The following is a 21,437-nucleotide window of genomic DNA, read 5'->3' on the forward strand; positions in this document are numbered from 1 at the left end:
TATCTGCTGATTGTTAAACTTTCTAGAATACACATATTTCTATTGTGTAGGATCTGGGGCTGCTGTCCCGTCATTCCCCCTCTCCCCCTTTCCCTCTCCATCCCTCATTTATCTCAGACTCTAACCACACCCTCTTGAGCCACGCCCATTTAAGCCAAGCCCACTTTTACATATAAGCCACGCCCATTTTTCACGCGCCACACTTATAAATTTTTCTAGGCCACGCCTACAAGCGAATGTCCCGCCCCCTAATTATTGCACCGCTCCGCCTACAGCCAAAAAAGTGTCCCACATATTTTTTTTTGCAACGTTGGCAACTATGTGTGTGTTGTACATATATATGTGTGTAGAAGGAGGCATGTGTGTTGTACATGTATATATAGGTGTGTGTATGTAGAAGGAGATCGGACAATGCTATATTTATAGCGGGGATTAGAGTGACAGAAATAGCTGGAATTAGGAAGCTCCCACCACATTCCCAGCACCTCAGGACGGAACCATGCCGCTATGAGGGGTGTTCTGCATTCGTTTGACATACTTCTATTTTCTATTTGACAGCTTAGACGGTTTTAGTTTTTCAAGTGTGTTTAGGCGGCAAAGCGTGATGGAGTTATCCGGGATATGTTTGTACAGCCCAGAGATAACGGTGTGATGTAGATGTGGGCGCCCCCCAGCTGTGTGCACATGGTACGCTCGGAGCTCCGGCCGCCTGTGTTTGTGCTGTCAGTCTGGGCGGAGGGAAGATGGCGGCGGCCGAGCAGGTCAGTGATGGACTGCCTGCATGCCGGTGTGAATCTCCCGGGATTACACGATTGGGGGAAGGAAGGTGGGGGGCATTCAGAGGCAATAAAAGGGGCTTTGCTGGAGCATGCAGAGAGGAGCTGTGGGGGAATGGATTGTATACATTACACTGTGCTCTGTGTCATCACTAACAATACACTTCTGTATGTCTATCACTGTGTGTCCCCCATGGTCCATGTGCTCCACGGTGTCACCCCGCCTAACATAACCCTTGTGTCACTCAGTCTGTAAGGAAGAAGTAACACAACATCCCAGTGTCACAGCTATGGTAACCATACTGCATGGAGAAATAAAGGTGTATCTAGAGGAAACTTTTCCTTCTTTGGTTTGGATACAGTGTGGGGGGACTCCTGTGTGTCCCAAATGAGGAGATTTCTCTTCTCTTCCTGTCAGACCCTTGGACCTGGCAGAAGCCACTTGGAGAGGGTGGAAGTGCAACTGCCACCACCTTGGTGACCGGTGGGCCAATGAGGGTGGAAGAGCAGCCCCCACCATCCCACTGAGTGGTCGGCATACATCCAGGGATTTCTAATTCCTCACTGACCTCTTGCAGCTAAAGGGCAGGATGTGACCCAGACCTGGGCATTTGACAGCCTGTGGGCCACGTCCTGCCTGCATGAGGTGTAGTAAGGAGGGGTTTAGGTTCCTGGAGGACTGGGCCGACTTCTCAGTCGATATAACCGGTACTATAGAAGGGACGGACTGCACCTAAATGAGGAGGGTGCAGATGAAGATGGCCAAAAAGTTAGAGGGGTGTTTAAACTAGGTGATGGGGGGGAGGGTCCAGAGGTAGAGATAGTCAGCGCAGAACATATTCCAGAGGGTAGTATTGGGGGCATTAGTGGTAGGTTGACCAAAGCACAAAAACCCAAGGTAAGTATAGTAGCAAGTCCTAGTTGCAATCTCGGAACAGCCAATATGAGGACAATAAGCGGCCGGTCTAAACTATGTGGCATGTTCACCAATGCCAGGAGGAGGATTTGGATTTTGTGGGAATTTCAGAGACCTGGTTCAACAGCTCTCATGATTGGCTGGCAAACATTCAAGGGTATACCCTTTACCGCAATAATAGAGAGGGTAGAAAAGGGGGAGGGGTATGCGTATATATCAAGAATAATGTACAAGTGAATGTGAGAGATGACATCACTGAGGGAGCTAGTGAGGAGGTGGAATCCTTATGGGTAGAGCTCCAAAAGGATGAAAGTAAGGGGAAAATAATACTGGGAGTATGCTATTGGCCCCCTAACCTGAGGGAGGAAGTGCAGACAGATCTCCTATCACAATTTGGATTAGCAGCAAGGAAGGGAAGTGTTATCTTAATGGGGGATTTTAATTATCCAGACATAGACTGGGCGGAGGGAACCGCGCATTCATTTAAGGCTCGCCAGTTCCTTAGTGTCTTGCAGGACAATTTTATGGGTCAGATGGTAGACGCACCAACTAGAAATAAAGCATTACTGGATCTACTGATTACCAACAATACAGACCTGATCATGGATGTGGAAATACGGGGCAATTTAGGTAACAGCGATCACAGGTCAATTAGTTTCAGTATAAATCACACAAATAGGAAACATAAAGGGAATACAAAGACACTGAATTTCAAAAGAGCCAACTTCCCTAAACTACAAACCTTTCTAAAAGGCATAAATTGGGATAAAATATTAGGAACAAAGAACACGGAGGAGAGATGGGTTTGCTTTAAGAGCATATTAAATAAGGGTATTAGCCAATGCATCCCATTGGGTAATACATTTAAAAGAGCAAACAAAAGTCCTGGATGGCTTAACTCCAATGTAAAAATGCATATAAAAGCAAAGGACAAGGCTTTCAAAAAATACAAGGCTGAGGGATCATCATCAGCATTCAGACTTTATAAAGAATGCAACAAGAAATGTAAGGGTGCAATTAGGACGGCTAAGATAGAACATGGAAGACACATAGCGGAGGAGAGCAAAAAAAATCCCAAGAAATTATTTAAGTATGTAAACAGTAAAAAAGGGAGGACAGACCATATTGGCCCCATAAAGAATGAGGAAGGACATCTGGTTACAAAGGATGGGGAGATGGCGAAGGTATTGAATTTATTCTTCTCCTCAGTCTTCACGAGGGAATCGGGGGGCTTCAGTAACCAAAACTGCAGTGTTTATCCTCATGACACATCACAGGAAGCACCTCCATGGTTAACAGAGGACAGAATTTAAATTAGACTTGAGAAACTTAACATTAATAAATCACCGGGACCAGATGGCTTGCATCCGAGGGTACTTAGGGAACTGAGTCAAGTGATTGCCAGACCGTTGTTCCTAATTTTTACAGACAGTCTACTGACTGGAATGGTACCAGCTGATTGGAGAAAAGCCAATGTAGCACCAATATTTAAAAAGGGCCCAAAATACATCCCTGGGAATTACAGACCAGTTAGCCTAACATCAATAGTATGTAAATTCTTGGAGGGGATGATAAGGGACTATATAGAAGATTTTAGTAATGAGAACGGTATCATTAGTAGTAATCAGCATGGATTCATGAAGAATTGTTCTTGTCAAACCAATCTACTAACCTTCTATGAGGAGGTGAGTTGCCAGCTAGATAAAGGAAGGCCCGTAGATGTGGTGTATCTGGATTTTGCAAAAGCATTTGACACAGTTCCCCTTAAACGTTTACTGTACAAAATAAGGTCCGTTGGCATGGACCATAGGGTGAGTACATGGATTAAAAACTGGCTACAAGGGTGAGTTCAGAGGGTGGTGATAAATGGGGAGCACTCGGAATGGTCAGGGGTGGGTAGTGGGGTCCCCCAGGGTTCTGTGCTGGGACCAATCCTATATCATTTTGTTCATAAACGACCTGGAGGATGGGTCAAACAGTTCAAACTCTGTATTTGCAGACAATACTAAGCTAAGCAGGGCAATAACTTCTCCGCAGGATGTGGAAACCTTGCAAAAAGATCTGAACAAATTAATGGGGTGGGCAACTACATGGCAAATGAGGTTCAATGTAGAAAAATGTAAAATAATGCATTTGGGTGGCAAAAATATGAATGCAATCTATACACTGGGGGGAGAACCTCTGGGGGAATCTAAGATGGAAAAGGACCTGGGGGTCCTAGTAGAATATAGGCTCAGCGATGGCATGCAATGTCAAGCTGCTGCTAACAAAGCAAACAGAATATTGGCATGCATTAAAAATGGGATCAACTCCAGAGATAAAACGATAATTCTCCCGCTCTACAAGGCTCTGGTCCGGCCGCACCTAGAGTTTGCTGTCCAGTTCTGGGTACCAGTCCTCAGGAAGAATGTACTGGAAATGGAGCGAGTACAAAGAAGGGCAACAAAGCTAATAAAGGGTCTGGAGGATCTTAGTTATGAGGAAAGGTTGCGAGCACTGAACTTATTCTCTCTGGAGAAGAGACGCTTGAGAGGGGATATGATTTCAATTTACAAATACCGTACTGGTGACCCCACAATAGAAATAAAACTTTTTCGCAGAAGAGAGTTTAACAAGACTCGCGGCCACTCATTAAAATTAGAGGAAAAGAGGTTTAACCTTACACTACGTAGAGGGTTCTTTACTGTAAGAGCGGCAAGGATGTGGAATTCCCTTCCACAGGTGGTGGTCTCAGTGGGGAGCATCGATAGTTTCAAGAAACTATTAGATAAGCACCTGAATGACCGCAACATACAGGGATATACATTGTAATACTGACACATAATCACACGCATAGGTTGGACTTGTGTCTTTTTTCAACCTCACCTACTATGTAACTATAAGGTCCATTAGAAATCCCTGGATGCAGGCCGACCACTCAACAGGATGGTGGCGGCTTCTCTTCCACCCTTATTGGCCCACCGGTCACCAAGATGGTGGTGGTTGCATTCCCAACCTTTCCAAGCGGCTTCAGCCATGTAGAAAGGTCAGTGGCAAACCTCGAGCAACTGGGACAGACCATGGGAGGTGGGCAACAAGGATACGGGGCAGGGGAGGTGTTGTCAGGTCCCGCTCTCCACCACACATAGGTAAGGGGTGGAGCCTACACCCCCCCGCTAGTCAGCCTTATTTTGTACTAAAGGGCTTGTATAACAGTGGAGAGAATATATAAATGTTGGTTCAGCTTCCCACAACAGCCCCAGGATCATGTGTGGCCCCTTGGGAAAATTAACCCCTTCCCGTCTAAAGGTAAAGCAAATGTTAATGCCTTTGGCGTCTTAGTAAAATTGTACATATAATCACAACTGCTTTATGTATCCATAAAGGGACAGCCAAAGGGCCGGATGTGACCCAGACTTGGGAATTTCAAGCCTGTGAGTCATGTCTGGCCTGGGTGAGGTCCATCAGAAATTAGAAATCCCTGGATGCAGGCCGACAAACAGGATGGTGGGGGCTGCTCTTCCACCCTCATTGGTCCGCCATTCGCCAGGATGGTGGCGGTTGCACTCCCACCCTTTCCAAGCCACTTCAGCAATATGGGAAGGGTGGGGGCACCCCTGGGGCAGACCATGGGAGGTGGGCAACAAGGATATGTGGAGGGGGAGGGCATGTGGGGAGCAGTGTTAATTTTGGCAGCAAATTTAGTTTTAGTCATAAGACTAAAATGGCATTTTAGTTTTAGTTCTATTTTAGTCTTCTGTAATTGTTTTAGTTTTAGTCGTTTTTAGTTGACTAAATCTCCAGTACATTTTAGTCAAAACTCATTTTAGTCATCTAAAATCTAATAGGTGTAATTAAATTGTAATGCATAGTTAACATTTCTCTACAATTTCCAAACTCATTATATACTGTTGGAGTGAAAAATCTAATATGTTATTTATTATGGCATTGAGGTATGAACATGCACTACAGACCAATGTAAATTTTGAAGTCAAATTTCAATTTAGTTTTAGTCTTATGCCCTGTACACACGGTCGGATTTTCCGATGGAAAATGTGTGATAGGACCTTGTTGTCGGAAATTCCGACCGTGTGTAGGCTCCATCACACATTTTCCATCGGATTTTCCGACACACAAAGTTTGAGAGCAGGCTATAAAATTTTTCGACAACAAAATCCGTTGTCGGAAATTCCGATCGTGTGTACACAAATCCGACGCACAAAGTGCCACGCATGCTCAGGATAAATTAAGAGACGAAAGCTATTGGCTACTGCCCCGTTTATAGTCCCGCGTACGTGTTTTAGGTCACCGCGTTCAGAACGATCGGATTTTCCGACAACTTTGTGCGACCGTGTGTATGCAAGACAAGTTTGAGCCAACATCCGTCGGAAAAAATCCATGGATTTTGTTGTCGGAATGTCCGATTAATGTCCGACCGTGTGTACAGGGCATTAGGCTTTTGACTAAAATGCCATTTTAGTTTTAGTCACATTTTAGTCATCTCAGTTGTTTTAGTTTTAGTCGTATTTTAGTCGACTAAAATAATAATTTAGTCAACTAAAATGTTTTAGTCGACGAAATTAACACTGGTGGGGAGGTGTTGTCAGGTCTCCACCACACAGGTAAGGGACGGAGCCTACACCCGCCCCCCCCCCCCCCCCGCTGGTCAGCCTTATCTTGTGCTAGGGTTGTATAACAGTGGAGAGAATATATAAATGTTAGTTTGGCCCCCACAACAGTCTCAGGATCATGTCCCCTTGGGAAAATTAACCCCTTCCCGCCTAAGGCTCGGTTCACACTGGGGCGACTTGTCAGGCGACCTAGTCGCCTGACAAGTCGCCTCCCGTTCTGTGCTATGGAACCGTTCTAATCGGAGCGACGCAAGTCGCTCCGACTTAGAAAAAGGTTCCTGTATTACTTTGGGGGCGACTTGGGGCGACTTGCATAGACTTCTATGCAGAAGTCGTCTCGCAAGTCGCCCCGGCAGTCGTTTGCAGGTCGCCTCGCTGAGGCGACCTGCAAGTCGTGCCGCCCATGTGTGAACCGAGCCTAAGGGTAAAACAAATAATTTTTAATGCCTAAGCAACTGCAACTGCAACTTTGACATGTGTTAGTAAAACTGTACATATTATCACAACTACTTTATGTATCCAGGTGGATTATACCTTGTTTTTTCAGGACAAATTGGGCTTTCATTTGGTGCTAAATGGTAACTGATATCTCATGATTTCTTATTAAAGGAAAACTGACCCAAAATAGTAAAAAAAATAAATTTTGTAACCACTAGATGACCAGCCGCCGCAGTTATACTGCAGCAGGTTGGCTTGCCTGGGCACATCGCTGTAGGTATACGTTTGCCGCTTTAAGACCACTAGGGGGCGCACACCGCGGCGCAACGATGGAGCCGCTGCGCGTGCCTGGCGGCTGAGATGTTCGCCAGGAACCCGCGATCACTCCTGAGAGACACAGAACGGAGATCTGTCAATGTAAACAGACAGATCTCTGTTCTGTCAGGGGTGAGGAGACACATCTGTTGTTCATACTAAGTATGAACAGCGATATGTCTCCTCCTTCAGGCAGTCCCATCCCCCCACAAGAGAGTTAGAATCACTGAGTAGGACACACATTTAACCTCTTGATCGCCCCCTAGTGTTAACCCCTTCCCTGCCAGTGACATTTATACAGTAATCAGTGGCTATTTTTAGCACTGATCCCTGTATAAATGTCAATGGTCCCAAAAAAGTGCCCGATTTGTCCGCCGCAATGTCGCAGTCTCAATAAAAATCACAGATCGCCGCAATTACTATTAAAAAAGAAATTAATAATAAAAAATGCCATAAATATATCCCCTATTTTGAAGATGCTATAACATTTGCGCAAACCAATCAATATACACTTATTTTTTTATACCAAAAATATGTAGAAGAATAAACTGAGGAAAAAATGTGTTTTTTTATATTTTTTGGGGGATATTCATTGTAGCAAAAAGTAAGAAATATTGCTTTTTTTTCAAAATTGTCGGTCTTTTTTTGTTTATAGCGCAAAAAATAAAAAATGCAGAGGTGATCAAATAGCACCAAAAGAAAGCTCTATTTGTGGGAAAAAAACGACATCAATTTTGTTTGGGTACAACGTCACACGACCATGTAATTATCAGTTAAAGCGACGCAATGCCGTATCACAAAAAATGGTCTGGTCATTAAGGAGCAAATCCTTCTGGGGCTGAAGTGGTTAATTTAGCTGCATATTTCTTGTTACTACCATAATCTACCACCAAAAAACAACACAAAATAAATTGCTCCTGACGTTTGCAGCAATACCACGTATGTGTATGTTAGTTGTAGTTTGGTAGTATGGTAGTTTGTACCCGTAGTACGGCCCAGAAACAATGGTGCGCATTTTTCATTTCTTTTATCCTGCCTAAAACAGATTGACACTGATACTAATTAAAAAACATATATATATATTTTTTTATGCATTCCATCTTTATTAGCGTTTTACAAAATGTTTACAAAAATATTCAAATACAAGATATGGTACAAAAAGAAAAAAGCAAACACACTTCTAGTTAGACATTCCAAGTAGACAGGATATCAATCAGCGGGGTCCTCAGGGGAAGGGTGGACAAACAAAGGTGTGTGAGTGTGTGGAGAACATATACAATAACTTGCATAAGACCATGTCTAATATAGACTCCACTATAATGGGAATTAAACTGTGCCAGAGTCCCCGGGGTTTTAGGAAATGTAGAAGGGCCCAGTTTTAGAAGAAGGTAAGGAAAAAAAAAGGGAGGGTGGAAGCCTCAATAAAAAAAAGTTTTGTTTTTTTAATTCTACCTAAAATATGCTGACTGTGAACCCGACCTTGACCCTAACATTAACCCTGGCAAACCTTCATTTTGTTTTTTTTTCTTTATTTTGAATTTTTATTTAATTTTATTTTTTTACACTTTTTTTTAAAAAAATCGTCTTCATCTCCTGCAAGGACTTCTCTCTTCAGAAAAGGAAGTAAACACAGGGGCGAGCTTACAGTGACTGATCATTGTGATAACCAATAAGAGGCTATGCCAGAGATCAGGTGACCCAGGATCGGGAGTCCTGGGTCCTGATCATTAGTACGAAACCCAGGGCTCTCAGTGAGACCACGATCTCTGTGCTGGGAGCGCGGCAGAAAGAGAGATACCCATATATGATGCCCTGCGGAAAAAGACCCGCTTCCATGAGGCCGCATATTGGTGTATGGTTGGCGGGAAGGGGTCATAGCATGGTTAGGCATTTAACCACTATATTCCAATGTATAAGTCAGGAGGTGATCAGTACAGTGTAAGAGCCATGGGGGGGGGGGGGATTTGTCAAAGCTTATTTGAACAAGCTGAAGTTAGAAGCTGATTGGCTACCATGCACAGCTGCACCAGATTCTGAGTGCTCCATTATTAGTAAATCAACCCCACAGTGTTGTTGTAAAGAAGAACTGCACTTTTTAGTGTTGCTCAACACAACTCCCTCCCCTTCCCCCTTCTCCAGGCTAAGGGCACACTTACACCAAAACACAGTGTGCCATAATGCATGCTTGACGTGTGTGTGTTTAGTGTGAGTGGGGTGGCAGCACTGTTAAAAGATGGCTGCAGCACCGATCCCAGCTGCAGCTGTCATCCACTGCCTCTAAGACTGAGAACTGAGTGATCAAACACTGCTGATCACTCAGCTCTCAGTCTTCAGCCTGCAGAGAGCTGGTGACTGTCAGTCAGCGGCTCTCTGCTCTCCCCTCCAGTGCTCACTGGTGTGCTGAGCTGTGGAGGGAGCAGGAGGGGCTGGCTCAGGTTCTCAGCAGATCGCTAAGGCTGGCCATACATTATACAATTTTCTTATTCAATTTGCTTTAGATTTACCTTCAACTATGTAGTGCAAGGGCCTGCCTGATGGCATACACATTGAGAGTGTATAGATTTGACCCCATTTGGTTTTGGTAAATCTAAAGGAAAATTGAATAAGAAAATTGTATAATGTATGGCCAGTAGGGATGGGCTTTATGTTCAGGTCGAACATGAGTTTGACTCAAACATTGGCTGTTTGCCAAATAGCGAACAATTTGGGGTGTTCGCGGCCAATTCGGAAGCCGCAGAACACCCTTTAAAAGTTTATGGGAGAAATCAAAAGTGCTAATTTTAAAAATTAATATGCAAGTTATTGTCATAAAAAGTGTTTGAGGATCTGGGTCCTGCCCCAGGGGACATGTATCGATGCAAAAAAAAGTTTTAAAAACGGCTGTTTTTTTCGGGAGCAGTGATTTTAATAATGCTTAAAGTGAAACAATAAAAGTGTAATATTCCTTTAAATTTCATACCTGGGGGGTGTCTGTAGTATGCCTGTAAAGGGACGCATGTTTCCCGTGTTTAGAACAGTCTGAAAGCAAAATGACATTTCTAAAGTAGAAAAAGTAATTTAAAACTACTTGCGGCTATAATGAATTGCCGGTCTGGCAATACACATAAAAGTTCATTGATAAAAACAGCATGGGATTCCCCCACAGGGGAACCCCGAACCAAAATTTAAAAAAAAATGCATGGGGGTCCCCCCAAATTCCATACCAGGCCCTTCAGGTCTGGTATGGATATTAAGGGGAACCCCGCGCCAAAATTTAAAAAATGGCGTGGGGGTCCCCCTCAAAATCCATACCAGACCCTTCAGGTACAATATACCCGTTACCATTTCAAACAGGAGGGGGGCTGGGATCTGGGGGTCCCCTTGTTAAAGGGGGCTTCCAGATTCCGATAAGCCCCCCGCCCGCAGACCCCCACAACCACCGGGCAAGGGTTGTGGGGAAGAGGTCCTTCTCCCCATCAACATGGGGACAAGGTGCTTTGGGGGGCTACCCCAAAGCACCCTCCCAATGTTGAGGGCATGTGGCCTAGTAGGGTTCAGGGGGAGGGGCGCTCTCTCGTCCCCCCTCTTTTCCTGCGACCTGCCAGGTTGCGTGCTCGGATAAGGGTCTGGTATGGATTTTTGGGGGGACCCACGCCATTTTTAAAAAAAATTTTGGCGCGGGGTTCCCCTTAATATCCATACCAGACCTGAAGGGCCTGGTATTGAATTTGGGGGGACCCCCACGCATTTTTTTTTTAAATTTTGGGTCGGGGTTCCCCTGTGGGGGAATCCCATGCCGTTTTTATCAATGAACTTTTATGTGTATTGTCGGACCAACAATTCATTATAGCCGCGAGTAGTTTTAAATGACTTTTTTTCCTTTAGAAATGTCATTTTGCTGTCAGACTGTTGTAAACACTGGAAACATACACCACTTTACAGGCATACTATAGACACCCCCCAGGTACGATATTTAAAGGAATATTACATTTTTATTGTTTCACTTTAAGCATTATTAAAGTCACTGCTCCCGAAAAAACAGCCGTTTTTAAAACTTTTTTTTGCATTGATACATGTCCCCTGGGGCAGGACCCAGGTCCCCAAACACTTTTTAAGACAATACCATGCATATAAGCCTTTAAAATTAGCACTTTTGATTTTTCATGTTCGTGTCCCATAGACTTTAACGGTGTTCACGTGTTTGAACAAATTTTTTGCCTGTTCACATGTTCTGGTGCGAACCGAACGGGGGGTGTTCGACCCATCCCTAATGGCCAGCCTAAGAAGCTGATCCAGCTGCCAGCCCCGGCTTCTAGACGGATCTTGACCATATGGTCGGGATCTTTTCAGAGCCTGGGTCTGTGACATCCGCCGACAGCGGGCTTTACCCTTCTGTCAGCTGAGAACAGGTCACAGGAGTGTAGAACTAACTGTACTCCTGTGACCTTCAGGAGAAGTACATAAAAAAAAGCTTTGGCCATACTTCTCCCATAAGAAATGCTGCAATTTGTTTTTAAGAGCAGCTTATAGATGACATATACTTGTACTTTGCAGGGCACTTTACACGGGTGCATTGCAGTGCACTGTTATTGTGTGTTGGGTTCAGTTGACTTTGCAATGCACATGCCATGCATTGCTGTACAGCAAGTTGTACCACGTTACTCAATGCATATTACATGCTTTCTGGTGTGATCAAGCCTTTACACCTACAGAAGAACTCTCATAAAAATGTGTAACTTTTACTGAATCACCCCAGGGACCAAGTTCTGATTGGTGACCCTGTTTTGGATTTAAAGCCTAATTGCTATTAGCCCAGCGGGGCTGTATTATACAGGTCCTTACAGTGTTCATCATTCTATCATAAAAAAAGATCACTCAGTGTGATTCATCTGCAGGGGTTGTGTATGTTTACAAGGCAGATAGGCACAGCTCTGCAGCTCTGTTGTGAATGGCAGCATTGGCCCTCCTGCCAAAGACCAGGTGTCTCAGTCACAAATCTACTTTCTAGCTGTCTTTTGGACAGGGAAGGGAGTGGTAATTGACCAAACAAACTGCTTAGCAACGGCTGAACTGGTCTGAACACTAGGAAGTGCTTGGTGGCCTGAAAAATGTATATATCTTGTGATATAAATGATCTCTTTAGGTCTACCAAACATCGCTCAAATTTTGTCTGGTTCCTGCTGAATTGGCTGAAATTTGAGCCATAGATGACCTTGTTGGCTCCTTCAGACAGATGTTGCTCCTGCAGCTGTCAGAATTCAATAGCCAGCACAATGTGCTGCGGGCCAATTCACTCTCACCCCACATGCTCACGTAAACTAAGAGGCAGACTACGGGGTGGGATTGACTCAGCCCACAGCTCAGTGGAATAAACAATAAGTGCACATTTATCTAGAGATAAGTTTGGAGGATGCTCAAGAATGTCTCTGGTTAAGAGTCTTAACCTAAAATTCCTGCCAAACTATGTTTAAAATGTTCCCTCCCCACTCCTGATTCTTGTACCTGCGCTGTTCTTGTCGCAGTCAGTGCTAGTGATGAAAAACTCTTTATCCATAACATGTATGGCAGGAATTTAAAAAATGGTCTGTGTATAGCTTATATGTATATGCTGGTTGCTATTAGCAGCTGTTACACTGGAAACTGGATTAAATGCATCCATAGACAGAGAGGTAAGCATACATAATCTGGCCATGTGTTTGTATTTACAGTATGTGTATGCAGAGAGGCAGGACAGGAGGAGAGTAGCATGGAGACAGTGCCAGTATCACTTATCGGGGGGGGGCAAGGTTGTGTCATAATTGGCAGGCATCTAAAAATCTCTTGTGCACTTTTTCCAGAGCTCAAATGGACCGGTCAAGAAGTCAATGAGAGAGAAAGCCGTGGAGCGTAGAAGTGTGAATAAAGAGCACAACAGTAATTTCAAGGCAGGATATGTTCCCATCGATGAGGATCGTCTCCACAAAACTGGCCTGAGAGGCAGAAAAGGCAACTTAGCCATTTGTGTGATTGTCCTCTTATTTATCTTGGCTGTGATCAACTTAATTGTAAGTACAATAACTCCGAGAAGATTTGTGACTAAAAGGATGTACACACACTATAAGAAAATCGTAAATAAAATTTTGTACAACGAACGATCGACCGATTATCTGATCGTTATTATAGTGCTTTCGACAGCAGATTACGACTTTTCGGACAACAAAACCTGAAGGTGCATGCTATAAAAACTGTAATTTACATGTACAACATCCGATTTTCATTTAATTAGTACAGTTTTCGCCGGAAAAAAATCATAAGAGCAAGACTACGCATGCTCAGAAACGAAAGAATACATTACAAAGCAATTCAAAAGTTGTATTCTGTCGTATGAGAATTTTTGTAGGTTGAGTAACCTCTTCACTTTCAATATGAGACTAGCATCCAAAAAAAAAAACGGACGATTATTCATCCGATAATCTGATCGTGTGTACTAGGCTTAACTGCGCAAGATATTCTTTGCTCATAGGCAGGCAAACATTGCAGACTGTAGGCGTGGCTACCGAACAACAAAATATTCCTCTCTCTTTTATTAAATGACACAGGATTCCTAGACATTTGAGTTATACTGTGACCTACAGGAGGATTTGGACACTGACAAAGATAAAAAATGTGACCAGCCAGTATAACCCTTCCTACTCCCAGCATTCCTCAGCTTTTTTGCTAATGTTTCAGAAGGATATAGGTCTTTCATTTGCAACCCTTATGCCGCGTACACACGGTCGGACTTTTCGTCTACAAAAGTCCAACGGACGCCGACGGACTAAAGCTGGCTGGTAATCCGATCGTGTGTGGGCTTCTCCGGACTTTCAGCAGACTTTTTCAGCCTCAAATCCGACGGACTTTAGATTTGAAACATGCTTCAAATCTTTACGTCGTAACTACGACGGACCCCGAAATCCGCTCGTCTGTGTGCTAGTCCGACGGACAAAAACCCATGCTAGGGCAGCTATTGGCTACTGGCTATGAACTTCCTTATTTTAGTCCGGTGTACGTCATCACGTACGAATCCGTCGGACTTTTGTGTGGTCGTGTGTAGGCAAGTCCGTTCGTTAGAAAGTCTGCTGCAAGTCCGCCGAAAGTCCGCAGGAAGTCTGTCGGACAGGCTGTCGGACTTTTGTAGACGAAAAGTCCGACCGTGTGTACGCGGCATTATGCTTACAACCATTTGTAGCCATTTTTACTAGTCATTTTTCCCTATTGTCTTCAATCAGCACTTCCCTGAGCTGGGCTCTATATGCAGCTATCCTTTGCAATGGCTTTGGAGGCCATACCTGGACCTCGCTGGTCTGGTGATTGTAGGGCTAGCCTGGGATGTGTCTTTAGGGTAATGATAGTGGTAGTAAACTCTGTTACACCACTTATAATAATATAATAACCTATAATAACTTATAATAAGGCTTAACTGTAGGTACTGTGAATATCTCCTATAATTGCACTGTTTAGGAGATATTCAGAGTGAGTGCAGCCAGTGACGTCACCGGCACATGCGTTATAAAGTGGAAAGCCACCCTGAAAAAAAAATTCACCAAAAATCCTAAAAAAAAAAAAACATTTGAAAAAAAAAAAAATTTTAAACTTACCTAAACCCTTGTTGCTAGGCAGTCTTCCTAATCTGCCTCTTCCTATTCCGTGGCGTGTTCTGCTTCTCGGTGAGCGGCCCCGTTGTCTTCTGGGAACTGTGTGTGTTCCCAGAAAACCCACGGGGCCATTCACAGAGCGCCACGCCGCTCGCGCGTGTGCAGTAGGAAACTGGCAGTGAAGCCGCAAGGCTCCACTGCCTGTTTCCCTTACCTAGGATGGCGGTGCCGGGACCCGAGAGCCGAGGGACGGGTCAGCCTTGGGCAGCTGACATCTCGGGCACCCAGGACAGGTAAGTTCCGTCCCTGACAAAAAAATTTTTTTCAGGGACGGAATCCCGCTTGAAGGTCCGGCTTACAGTGCAGGACCTTCAGAGCCTGTGCTGTAAACGGCAACTCCCGCGCACATGCGCAGTAGTGACGCCATCATGCCCCCGGCTACTCATGTAACCCGGAAGGAAGACCAGGAGAAGATGTCAGCCCTCTCAGGGGTGACCATGCGGCGCTGGAGGGCTTCATTCTAAGGTACGTTTCTTATAATGTGCTAGTATGCAATGCAGGAGCACACGGAGACGGGGGTTTTTTTATAAAATTTTTTTTGTTTATTTTACCTAGTATGTGAGGTAATTGCCTTGATAAATTGAGACTGATACTAAATAGATTGGTGCATAAGTGTCACTCTGAGGTGCTCAAAACAGTAAATATAAAGACACAATCTATGTATGAAAAAAATGGTGCCTTATGTGATAAGCAATTATATTGCAGGAAGTTCATATTCATGAGCAAAGATGCCACATGTGGAATCTTTTCAGACAGATTCCTGCATTGATCTCCTATGCCGAAAAGCACTGAGATTTTGCAAGATGTCTACTGGATTCCACAAAATTCAGGCATGAAAAAATTGTCTGACTTGCTGTAAGTGTAACCTTTACCATCATTTTAATAAATGTATGCGGTTTTACACTGAGGCTTTTTCTTTCCTTATACATAATTTCCTGAATCTTGGAGTTCCATCTTAATTTAAACGGATGCAAAAGTTTACATATCATTGCACCTGAGAAGTTTAAACTGGCTAATTGCTGTGATGTGGATGAGCTGAACATCTATGGAAGTCAGTTCCTTGTTCTTTGAATCACCAGAGTTCAATCTTTAGAGATGTTTGGTTGTGAAAAAACCTAGGAGAGAGATATCCACACAGGCGGTCATATCCCACAGAGAGTCTGATCTCTGTAATAGCGATCCACCATATTGGGTAAGAGGCCAACTTTACTTTATGAAACATCATATTTCAAGTCATTGGAGATCACTTACAAGTGGAATCCAGTAGACATCTTGCAAAATTTCAACGCTTTTCAGCATAGGAGATCAATGCAGGAATCTGTCTGAAAAGATTCCATATACGGCATCTTTGCTCATGAATATGAACTTTGTGCGATATAATTGTTTATCACATCAGGCACAATTTTTTCATATATGGATTGTTTATTTATATGTAATATTTTATATTGTAAAGCGCTGCGTAAACTGTTGGCGCTATATAAATCCTGAATAATAATAATAATAATAATAATGTACTGTTTTGAACACCTCAGTGTGTCACTTATGCATCAATCTATTTAGTATCAGTCTCAATTTATCAAGGCAATTACTTCACATACTATTGTGTACGCATCAGTCACGCTTTGTTCATCCAATATATTGTGTTACATACTTTAACAAAGGGAATAGCGCACCATTTATAAAATTAGTATTTATTTGATTCCTTCCTGGTCTTGAGTAGCAGCTGTTCCACCAATTCAGACCAGCACAGAGATTTACATTTATACACATCATTCAGATATCCCCACTAGGGTTGCCACCTTATCCCTTTAAACCCGAACACATATGAATTACACAGGTTCTGAGGCGAATTTAATGCAGATAATGCACCAAGTGAGTTTAATTACCACCTTAATCAGCCACAGAACCTGTGTAATCAATATGTGTTCGGGTTTAAAGGGATGAGGTGGCAACTCTAATCCCCACTCAAAGTCAATGACATCATATGACGTCCTTGGGCTGGAAGTGGTTAAATGATGAAAACATTATTTTACTTTACAGTAAGTTTATAGAGTATATGCTCACATATCTCTTCTCAAATTCTACACTAAGCTTGGAATTGTTCCATTGAATTCATAATGGAGTAGTATATGAGAAATATTACACATTTTATTAATACATGCAATAACCCAGTTCTCTTTTTGACTAGATTACATTGGTTATTTGGGTTGTAATTCGTATCGGTCCGAATGGCTGTGAGAGCATGGAATTTCGTGACAGCGGTTTGCTCCGATTTAAACAAGTATCAGACATGGGAATCATCCATCCCTTATACAAGAGTACTGTGGGAGGACGGCGTAATGAAGATCTTGTGATCACTGGCAACAACCAGCCTGTAAGTTGAAGGAGAGCTGTTTTTTAATTAGATGTACATGTGAAAGAGGGCAGAGACAATATAATTCCAAGTTTAACATAGGTCATTGGGGCCAAGCTGGTCCAAACCGATGATTTGCCTGAATGGTCTGGCTGCTGTAAGACCCCTTTAACACTGGGGCGCTTTGCAGGCGCTACAGCGCTAACAATAGCGCTTGCAAAGCGCCCTGAAAGAGCCGCTCCTCACACTCCAGTGTGAAAGCCTGAGGGTGCGCTGGCAGGACGCTGAAAAGTGTCCTGCTAACAGCATTTTTGGAACGGTGAAGGTGCGGTGTTTATACCGCTCCTTCACCGCTCCTGCCCATTGAAATGAAAGGGGCAGCGTGGCTATACCGCCGGCGTAGCGCTGCTGCAGCAGTGCTTTGCGGTGGTTTTAACCCTTTCTCGGCCGCTAGCAGGGGGGTAAAACTGCCTCGCTAGCGGCCGAATACCGCCACTAAAACGACGGTAAAGCAGCGCTAAAAATAGCGCCGTTTTACCGCCAGCACCCGCACCGCCCCGGTGCGAAAGGACTTTAAAAGGCTGTAGTGGCATTAGCTACATAAAGTAAGCGACACTGTATTCCAGCAGCAGTACGAGACACTTCCTCTCTGCTGTGGGATATAGATCAAGTCGGTCTTAGCATATCTCCCCATTCAACAGAAGCTTTGTATTTTTATGAATAAATACAAGGCTTCCTCTGATTGGACGAGGTAGAGTCTGTGATGTTATCCACTCACCTCTTCACCTCGGCCAATTAGATGAAGCCTTTTATTCATTGATAAAAATACAAGGCTTCTCCTAACTTGTGGGGAATGCGCTAAGACCAACTTGATCTATATCTAGTAGCAGAGAGGAAGTGTCTCATACTGCTGCTGGGACACAGAACAGCTTACTATATGTAGCTGATGCTACTACAGCCTATTACTGTTCTGGTGAGGAAATAATGTATCACTATTTAAAGTGATAATAGACCAGAAATTTAATTCAATGGGAATAACCTATGCGTTAAAGAATCATACGTCTTTGTTTAGTTGCTACATATGCAATCATGGGAGCTGTATTTCCCATATATATATATGTAGCAATAACTCACGGTGGAGCTGCTGGTTTAAGCGGGTCTGTTACCTTCACTTTGCTTCCCTCTGTTTCACCGACACAGGGTCTAGGGTTCCGTTGAGTTTACTGCTGGACGACACACGCACCAACACTGGAGTACATTTTCAATGCTTTATTAAACAGTCAAACTTTAGGAAGTAGCAGGAAAAAGACTGAAAAGGAAACCTTCAGGAGAAACTCAAATATCTTCTTATAAGATCTTAGCAACAAATGTCCCGGTAGAATTCAGATAATTATGTAGAATGCATTCCCCTCGTGGGATACACTCTTTGCTCGTCTGGATAGGCCTCTCTCACCGGTCTAGCAGCCAGTACGCAGCACGAATCTAAAGTCTCTGCCACAGACTTGTTTTGGGGGGGTAAATCTGCACGATCCTCTGCCACAGGATGTATCAGATCTTCTGCAGTGAACAGTCAGTCACAGTGCCCGAACCTTTAAGCCGAACCGGCGACACTATGCTGTAGAATCACTTCTTTTGGATACGTTTTGCAACCGAGTCACCAGGCCCCTCTATAGATCCACACGCTGCGCGATCTCTCCAAGACGGGTCCTCCCCTGGGATCTCCTCGGTCGTCACACAGGACCGACAGCTCAGGACCATTCCTCGGCCGCGGTGGTAGGCTCCAGACAAGCCTCTGGGCCCACCCCTGCGCCACAGCATCGTGGGCCTCCCGATCGGAGGACCACGAGGTAGCTCCTTAACACATACCTGTAGACCAGGAGGGCCAGCAGGTGGCTGTAAAACGAACCCCAAAAATATGGTGTCTGTCCCATAAATACCCCCTTCCCAGAATGCAACTCGGAGGACCACCTCCACCGAGCGTGCCTCCGGGACAGAGGAGCATCTATACACTTCGACACGTTGCCCTTCCAACACTGACTAATGGTAACAGCGACACCCACCGGTCAGCACGGAAGTACACACAACGTCAGCCAAGCTGGAACAGAGGCGAACTTTTAACGTTCCTAAGACACAATTTACTAAATTTACCTAATCTGCGGTAGATTGCAAATCTACCAGCGCTACATATATTTTACATATACAAGCTCTGTTTACTAGTATTACTGCACAGAAATTCTGCTTTGCTGATCTTCTTATCTCCTTACAAGTTTATCAGACATTTTCTAACTGAAATCAATGGACTGAAAGCTGTTTCTAATTACATTAAACAGCTGTGGTGCTCCTACTAGCAAGAGACCAATACAATTTAAGCACTCGTGGAAGAAAATTGCCCTCCTGCAGCGCTATTGTGTTATGCTGATGGGGGCCTTCCCTGCCGGCAAAACACAATGATCACAATGATCACTGCTGGCAGCTATAGCCACCAACAGCAATCACAATAAATAAATCTGACAGGCTGACTCAGAAAAGACTCAGAAATTCAGTGTAGTTTTCCTGACTCCCATAGCTGGTTATTTTCTTTAATTGCTTTAAAACTGAACAGATAAAGCAGAATAAGGGATCTGACAGTTTTATGTGAAATACTGGAGTCTGACTTTTGCTATTTAGTGTAAAAAAAACAATTGAATACTGTCTGGGATACCTTTTTATTTGCACTAATCTCCAGATTTTCAGGACAAGCTTTCAGGGTTTACCCTCTTCTTCAAGGTCCAAGCAATTGTTTTTGTACACTAATATGGCTACAATCACAGTGATTTAGTGTAAAATTGCTTATGGTGTGTAGATGAGGGGACAGCTGAAGTGTGAAGCCAACATCTTTACATCTTTCTTACTCTCTCTGTCAGTATAGCAGGAATTCAAACTGCGGATGTACACCATCATTCATAGAAAAATCAGTAAGCTGACTATTTTATAGCGTGGGATGATATCACTGTGTCAGCATCAGCTTGCTCTCACCAGTTATTTTCACGTAATTCGTGAATAAATCGTGAATAATAATAATATTTTTTTTTTTGTTAACATCCCTAGAAAGCAAAAGTGTCCTTTAAATTTGTTTGATATAGTAAAATACTATATAAAAACTACTGTATATATCCCAGTGAAGTTTTAATTATGGTTCCTTTATTATTGTACTCAATGCCAAAAAGCAATGCAGAAACTGGGTGCACATATGCAATTGTTAGTTTTCTGATTGCAGGTGATTCTTCAACAAGGTTCAACAAAACTTAGTGTGGGAAAAAGCAAGACCTCCATTACCAGCGACTTAGGCATGGAATTTGTGGACCCAAGAACTCAGAACACTTTGTTCAGCACAGATTATGAGAAACATGAATTTCATTTACCCAAGGGCGTGAAGACCTTAAATGTTCAGAAAGCATCTACAGAAAGGGTAATGCATTTTGTTTCTAATATATTAATCACTTTCTGCTCACAACCTGAAGGTAAACTAAAGCATAATGCTTTATGCTAAGGCAACACAAATCCACTGTACATTACCTTTTGGAACTAGGAGCCTGCAGAGACCATGCTGTCACTGACAGCTCAATCTCAGTTTCTCTGATTGTTTCCTGATCATGTGATCACAGCAGCCAATCATAATGATGGCCACATGGGTATATATTAACAAAGAAGCTTGTGGTTCTGGACCACTAGTACAGACAAAGTGTGGTGTGTGGGTATTAAATCTTAGCCTCTTTACTGAGAAACATATGTTGGATGCCATTTTTTCTAATTCTCCTTCAAATTATAGTTGTCTATCATGCTTCAGTATTTTGAGGCACTAACCCAGAATGAGAATGCATATAATGAATTCTGATTTCATTCTAGATTTACTGATTTGCCTATTGGTTTAGCGTGAGTGATTTAAGGTCCATTCACATGGGCATATGCATATTTTCTGTATAAAAGCAGGTTCTCACTGGCAGAAGATCCTGCATAAAATACGCATCTTAAGTACTCACGTTTAGACTCGTTTAGGCAGCATTTAGGCACATACAATTCTTTTTACATGAATGTCTATACTGTAGATATGCACATAAAATCTTCAGATCTGTGGCAGCCCTGGACGCAAAGGTGTCCTACTTTTTTGTGCACTCTTATGGGATCAACTGGCAGGCCTCCGGATGACGCGCCGCTTTTAGAAGGAGGTCAGCCTTCTTTTCCTTAGGAAGGGTTCATTGTAAAATTTTAAACCCGCCAAAACCGCTTTGTAGGACAGAAGTTACATTTGTGTACCAAATCCCTTGGAATCACATAATAAATGTAAAGTTTCTATTCTTTTCCTGTAGTTTCTCTTGTAGAGCTTGTATAGGAAATAGA

General features: G+C 43.4%; 1 protein-coding gene across 2 annotated transcripts in view; it reads left to right on the forward strand.

Annotated features, from left to right (window-relative positions):
* The first annotated feature begins 610 nt into the window (after positions 1-610).
* The window catches only part of SGCB (sarcoglycan beta), a 31,182-nt gene continuing 10,355 nt past the window's right edge, over positions 611-21,437 (forward strand). The window contains exons 1-4 of one of the 2 annotated variants that reach the window (XM_073608456.1): positions 611-761; positions 12,872-13,078; positions 16,896-17,081; positions 20,317-20,508. In XM_073608456.1, the coding sequence (XP_073464557.1) occupies positions 744-761; positions 12,872-13,078; positions 16,896-17,081; positions 20,317-20,508 (603 nt within the window). In that variant the 5' untranslated portion in view covers positions 611-743. Of the gene's footprint in view, positions 827-12,871; positions 13,079-16,895; positions 17,082-20,316; positions 20,509-21,437 lie in introns of both variants that reach the window. The other variant, XM_073608457.1, reaches the window with a different exon arrangement.

The sequence above is a fragment of the Aquarana catesbeiana genome, linkage group LG01, assembly GCF_042186555.1.
Source record: "Aquarana catesbeiana isolate 2022-GZ linkage group LG01, ASM4218655v1, whole genome shotgun sequence".
NCBI lineage: Eukaryota > Metazoa > Chordata > Amphibia > Anura > Ranidae > Aquarana > Aquarana catesbeiana.